Source organism: Sycon ciliatum, chromosome 1 (assembly GCF_964019385.1).
Source record: "Sycon ciliatum chromosome 1, ocSycCili1.1, whole genome shotgun sequence".
Classification (NCBI taxonomy): domain Eukaryota; kingdom Metazoa; phylum Porifera; class Calcarea; order Leucosolenida; family Sycettidae; genus Sycon; species Sycon ciliatum.
In genome coordinates this window covers 14743280-14750571 of record NC_088643.1, presented here as the reverse complement: position 1 = coordinate 14750571, position 7292 = coordinate 14743280, and the positions used below count along the sequence as shown (strand labels likewise).

At 52.2% G+C, this 7292-nt stretch overlaps 1 protein-coding gene across 1 annotated transcript; it reads right to left on the bottom strand.

Moving 5' to 3' along the window:
- Positions 1-473: 473 nt before the first annotated feature.
- LOC135815104 (uncharacterized) lies at positions 474-4622 on the bottom strand. Its single transcript, XM_065328386.1, has one exon. It carries the CDS (start codon positions 4620-4622, stop codon positions 474-476), a length of 4149 nt encoding a protein of 1382 aa, XP_065184458.1.
- Between the last annotated feature and the right edge of the window lie 2670 nt (positions 4623-7292).

Below are 7292 nucleotides of genomic sequence, written 5' to 3'. Positions count from 1 at the left end.
TGGCGGATCATCCCATAAGTCATGGGTCAACTCATCATTCTCAGCGGTATGTACAGCGTTAATGGCATAGGCATGTGGGAGAATTAGACTATTATTATTACATACCGAAGGTTTATACAATGAATAAGAACAAATGCAAAGGAGCCATCAAAACTACGCTCCTTTCCGCACAAAACAGCAAGAAAGAACTAAGGAACAAAAGAGATCGCGTGCCTTGCGCACGCAGGCACGACAGGCTAAATCAGGTACAGCAGAAGAGAATACGTCATGATGTACAAGAATGCATAAGTACTGACGCAAGTCAGTACGACGTAAGAAGAGCAGCATGAAGTAGTACACTGTACACATCAAGGGGGGTCATTCTACTTCACCCCTCCCCCTGGTGGCCACAATAAAGGACACCAACACAATAAAGAAAAAGAATGAGAAAATAAAACTGCAAAACAGCCCAAGAAACTGAGCAAAGGCAAATATCACCGAAAACGCACGGGTTGCTGCAAATCGGCTCGGTTGCGCAAAACAGGGCCAGGCTGCACAACAGCAGGCTCATGCAAAGGCAGCAGCACAACACAATCATCCAAATCATTATCTGCAGGCACACTAGCACAGCTGTCATCAGCGCACACATCTGCAGCAGGATCATACTTTAATAAATCAATATTGATAACCTTTTCGCCAGAACCATCTGTACGAATAATGACAACAGTAGATGGCGAAATGACAGATTTAATAAGCCAACCACCTTCGTACGGCGAAAGACACTTCTGATGACGTGTTGGGCGACAGAGCATAACTGGTGTGTCGATACTGTATGGACATTCAAAGGCATCGCTCGGTACAGGATCTTCCTTCGACAATTCCATCTCGATGTGGTCACGGATCTGCGCGCTACGTTGTTGCAAATGGTCTACCCACGCACTGGATGACATGCTCGGCTGCTCAGACTCCACAATCACATTGGTCGGCTGCCAACCACACATGGCTTTCATTGGCGAAATGCCAGTTACTGAATGCGGCCGTACTCGGTAATGGTGTAGCAGCAGATCGAGATCAGAACGCCAATCTCTTGACTCTCGCAGTACTTTCCGAATCAAGGTAAGTAGCGTGCGGTTGAACCGCTCGGCTGCTCCCTGCGATTGAGGGTGCCTAACAGCTCCATGACATACGGTAACACCAAACTTGGTGAATAGGGCTTCCACGATGACGTTAACAAACTCTGTTCCATTATCGCATCGAATTACACGGGGCGGTCCCCAGCGACAGCACACAGACACAACAGCTTGCGCCACACTAGCACCATCATGGTGACGTAACGGGATGACTTCGGCATATTTGGTGAACATATCCACACACACTAGAACGCAGTGAAATCGATCATCTCCACCTAGTTCTAAAGTGTCAATCTGCACGACTTCCCACGGATGGGACGGAATCACAGCACGCGCTGGCGGGGCACGAGGGCCACGACGAGGATTCGCTGCTTGGCATTGACCGCACGCCTTGACGAACTGCTGACACAATGACGACATGTTCGGCATGAAACAATGCGAACGCAGAAATTGCCACATGGTTTCCCATCCAGCATGGCCAGTGACACGATGAACAGCCACTAATACACGCTCATGTAAAGACGACGGAATAACAGGCACAGACACTTCTTCATTCACAGGAAGCTTGACCGTACGGATCAATACGCCATCAACTACGGACAGTTGAGACTTGACCTTGCAGTACGCATCAACAGAGACATCTTCACCAGCAGTCAACTGCGCAACGACACGCGCAATAACTGGATCGTTCTTCTGTGCAGCAGCTATCTCAGCTAACGGGACAGGACTGGTCGAAATCGCGGCAGCTGTAGCGACAGTGGCAACACTATCCGCCGATGCGTCGGTCTCACGCTGCTGCTGCTGCTTCCAGTACCGCATGTACCGCTCGGGCACGTGGGTCAGTTGATCCGCCAGGTTCTGCTTCGACGGAACCCACACTACTTTGACAATCATGTCCGATGTAGCGACCAGGTCTTCAATGATCTGCAAACGACGTTCAACAAGAACTTGCTGCAATCCGCTGACTTTCACACGCTTCAAATTATCAAGCAGTGACGTCAGCCAGCCATAGACGGTTTTCGAATCAGTGTGCAAAACGAGATTCTGCACATTCCACTTGGACGCAAGTGCAAGACCCTGGATAGCAGCATCCAGCTCGGCAATATTGATGTGACGACGGTCGTTCGGCTTCCGTAACCACGCTTGGTCTTCCACGATCTGGTCACCAACACCAATAGCGACACCGGTTGCAATATCCGAAGCGTCACACCACACGCTCCAGGTGGCAGCAGTTGGGATGTTCCAAACACCTCGCACTGGGTCCTCCGCCAGCACGCGCACCATAGCTTCTTGGCACAGCCGAGTCAGCTCCTCTGGCAGCGGTTCATCCCAACCACGAACCAACGATGCGAGCCGCTTCAACCATGAACACAGCGGTCTCAGCCATGAGCAGACGGGGTAGTGGCTGGTCAGCTTCCCACACCACTGAAATACATTCCGCTTGGTTGCCAACTGTGGTGCTTCGATGTCTGTGATGTCGCGCCGTTGCCAGCGCACTCCGTCACTAGCAGATGACAGCTTCAAACCAAGGACAGTGGCTTCGTGAAGCTTCACAGCAGGCTTCGTAGGCAGACCGTAGGTCTCTAAGCAAGCAGACACAGACTCTGACTGCCCGGACGGAACAATGATGTCGTCGATAAAGTTATCAGCATCGGGAAACTCACGGATGGAGTATTTCACAATAGCATCCATCAGCTTTGGCGCCACACTAAGACCAAAGGCCATCCGCTCCATGCAGTAAGTCTTTCCCTGCCACACGATGGTCTGATACGGGAACAGACTTGGATGCAGTCGGACGTTCAAGTACGCTTTCCGGATATCCACTACTGACAGCTCCGTACTCTTGGAACGCCAATCTCTCAACTTCTCACCACAGACCGGAACGTCATTGCCAGGATGAGACAATATGTGATTGTTGAGAAGACGGAAATCCAGACAGGGCCTGACCGGTGTCGACGTCTTGTGTTCTTGGCAGGTCGCTAGCAGGGGCAACACAGCAGCTGGCTCACCATGGATAGCAGGGTCGTGAGGCACCATGAAGCCACGGTCAATCCACATGGCGACTTCGTCACGAAACTTCTGCTCTTGCGATGGCGTCAACTTCCCACGGGAATACTCGCCAAGTCCACTGCCGATGGAAGAAGTAGGTTGCTGTCCGCCTTTCCATTTCCACTCGACTTCCCAATAGCCACGCTGCGGGTCAAAGACAGCTTCACCGTCGTCCATACTAAGGCGCACAACGTTCTCGTCTTGCGTGACACCGACATGACGGGACAGCTTGTTGGCAGCAGCTGCTGGAGCAGTCGACAGTGTCGGTAGATCAGATTGCTGCGGACCAAAGCGCACACCACACAGCACATTGTCCACGTCGCTGTACTCCAAGTGTACACCTTGGTGAACCGAAATGATATTCAAGCCGATTATCATGTCTGCCATGACTGACGACAGGTGCTCGACTACAAGAAAGTCGGCCTTCGTCAGCGGCAGCTCAACAGCTTCATCGCTACGCTCGACTTCAACACAAACACGTCCCAGTATCTGCACTGCCTTACCACTAACATCCACAATTTGAGTGGCATCAGACATGATGTGCAGGTCCATGGCCGACGCTGCTGACGCTGCAATCAGAGAGTTGCTGGAGCAGGAGTCTACAGCTGCTGACAACCGATGCACATCATCAGCCTCACTCTGCCGTGCGTCCACATAAATGCGCGGCAAGCTACACGGGGACGATGTGGCAGTCACGGCTAAACAAACACCAGTGTCAGCTCCTGACTTGGCCGCGCTGGTCGATTGCTTGCTACGCTTGGGGCAGTTCGCCAGCATGTGTCCCTTCTCTTTACAGTGAAAGCACTTGCCCTTCAATTGGGGACATAAACTACGTTTGTGCCCAGACTGCTTGCAGTGAAAACACAATACACTGGATGGAACAGCAGTAGACGAGGATCCCTTGTTACTACTGCTGGCAGCTGCTGATACAGAACTTGGAAACTGGCGCGTCACTCGTTGCGCAGACCGTAATGCCTTCACCTGATCCGCACACTGGCGAATCTTCAATGAGCTCGCCGCGTTCTGCAAACGAATCTGTCCGGCAAACTCCACAGGTAATCCGGACAGGAACTGCTGTTTTAGCACAGGGTCCTCACTGACCTCTGTATGGCCACTGCACCGCAACAGTCGTCGCAGATCCGCCATATAAACATCGACAGTCTCATCAGTTCTAAGCTGACGACGCACAAATTTGACATATGCTTCCTCCTTCGTGCTGCCAAATGCAGAACGCAACTGCTCATAAATCAATGTATCGTCCTTCCGCGACGAATCATCTAACTGAGACCATACTGTAAAAGCATCCTTGTCCAAGAATAGTGGTAAGTATTCAGCTCGCTTCTCCTTCGTCTGCCATCCTTGTATTTCGGCAACAACTTTAAATTTTGCCAGAAAAGTTTCAAGGTCTTCGCTCCGGCCACCGCCAAAAGCTTTCAACAACGACAGACCGACAGAAGACGACATTCTCAGCAAGCGACACTAACACTAATCTAAGCCGGGTTTCGGTACCACTTTGTGGGAGAATTAGACTATTATTATTACATACCGAAGGTTTATACAATGAATAAGAACAAATGCAAAGGAGCCATCAAAACTACGCTCCTTTCCGCACAAAACAGCAAGAAAGAACTAAGGAACAAAAGAGATCGCGTGCCTTGCGCACGCAGGCACGACAGGCTAAATCAGGTACAGCAGAAGAGAATGTCGTCATGATGTACAAGAATGCATAAGTACTGACGCAAGTCAGTACGACGTAAGAAGAGCAGCATGAAGTAGTACACTGTACACATCAAGGGGGGTCATTCTACTTCAGGCAGCACCCACGTGCTGGGATTGGCGAAGTGTAATCGGATGGCCGCTACAATTGAGCAGGCGAACAGGCACTTTGCCCTGAGATGGATTGACCAAAGCACGAGCGACAAATACACTATGCTCTTCAGCAAGTGGGCGGTCAGGCTCCAGCAGGAGCGGCGAATCATCCTCCGTGGGATCATCAAGAACAGCCCAGGCGAACACCTCATGGTGTGGGGGCACCATAGCGCGCCCGGACAAAGGGAGGGCAGTAAGAGTGGGGTCAACTGTGGACACAGAAGACTCAGCAGCGGAAAAGCGGAGGCCTGCACCATCAGACTGGAGGGTACAGGGGATGTGTGACAACACGTCACGACCTAGAATACAAGGGTGATGCAGTTGGCGAACTACATAAATGTCATGGAGGCAGGTACTAGCACCTACAGCGATGTGGACAATGGATGTCCCGCAGATATTGAGCTTGTTGTTGTTGTTGTTGTTTATTTTACTTCGCAGATTCTAACGGGCAAGTTGCCCAATAACAAGAAAGCGAAGGCAAAGAAAATAATACTAATAAAAGAAATAACCGGGGGCAGCAGAAAATGAATAATAGCTTCAAGAACTCAGATGGTGAGCCAAGGAACAAATTTCTATGTTAAAAATAATCGCTTTTAAAAGTAAAAAGAAAAGAGCGGGTGGTACAGCAGACTTCCTATTCTGAATTCCCTGAACGAAGCAGAGACATTAGCTGGGTACATGTCACTATTACACAGTAGCAAGAGAGCTACCTCGGTCGACATCAGTGGACGTGGACTACGAGTGGATGCGACATACGAGTGGATGCGACAGCAACAGTGACTGGAATAATGGGTGATACGTTTCATGGAGCGACCGTATGTGGGATGACTGACATCTTGAACACACTGCGTTGGGGGATGGTGCGGATGTCGCTGGGTAGTGCGTTCCACAGCTTGGGAGCGGCAACAGAGAACCTAGCCTGACCAGCGCGGCTTGCGGCGGGTGGTATGTGCGCTCCGATGTCCTTCTGCAAGCGGGTACGCCGATCTTGTGACCTTGAAATCAGTCCACAGAGCCGGTTCCCCGCAATGCCGTGGATGCATCGCCAGGTGAGCAATAGCGCCTTTTGCTTGTGCAACTCCGAGATTCGGTAGAGTTCCACCCGTTGGAGGTCCGAACCATCAGCGCCGCAGATACGAAGGGGCGGCGGTGGCAATAGACATTCCTCACGAAGTCCTAGCTCCATGGCAAGTGGCAAGGAGAGGAGGCTCACAGCGGCGCCAGTGTCAACCAGAAACTTAACAGTGCGACCATTGAGAGTACCCAGGACCATCATGTCAGGGGACGTCGCCGTGAGACCTGGCAAAGCGTGCGTCATGAGGGAGGGACCATCACGTGGTGGACTGGAGGCGTGGCCCGTCGCTCCGGTCAGTGACCGTTTCCCGAAGGATAGCCAGGGCAGACTTAGGTGGCTTCCAAGCATTCTCACGCGGGTATTCTGGGACGGGTGGCAGATGGCAATCAGCCCTCCGGTGACCGCGGCGGCCACAGTTCCAGCACCCACTTTGCGTGCGGGTGGAAGACTGGGAGAGGGGACGGCTGTTCCGTGGAGGTCGAGGGCCCCCGGAGGGCATGGCAAGGCGGTCAATTTTGCTATTCAGCGACCCAAGGGCAGCGGCTAGTGCGGACAGGAGATGGGCTGCGGGCTGCGCAGCATGAAGTGAGCCAGGAGCGGCAATAGGAGCACCCGTCGCAGCCACAAGCAAGGATGGCTGAGCAAGGTCGGGTTGACCAGTGGTACGAGAGAGGTCACCTGTGGATGGCTCATTGCCCCATATGCGTTCTAGATGCAAATCCGTTTCCATGGCAGCCTGTACGGTAGCAGGCGGATTTTCCTGCAGGCCAAGGCGGAGCATGAGTGGCGTGAGGCACTCAATGAATTGGTCCCTGACCAATTGGTCCCTGACCAATTCTTCCCTGTCATGATCATCTGTGGGTATGCACGGACAACCATGCGCTGAAGATCATGGGCAATGTGGGCCAGGTCTTCACCAGGCTTGCGTCGGCGGGCCTTGAACTGGGCCTTGAACAATCGCATATTGGCAGCGGGTGGGAAACGTTGTGCCAGATTGGCACAGATATGCAGCCAGTTAGTGCGGCGAGCAACGGGCAGAGGAACGTGAAGCGCTGTGCAGCGCCACGTTGGCGTACTCCCAAGAACTGGGCCTTCTGGGCGTCTGCCCACCCATTGACAAGAGCACAATTATGGTAATACTGGTGGTACTCTACCTAGTCATCACTACCGTCATATGCCTCAGGCAAAAC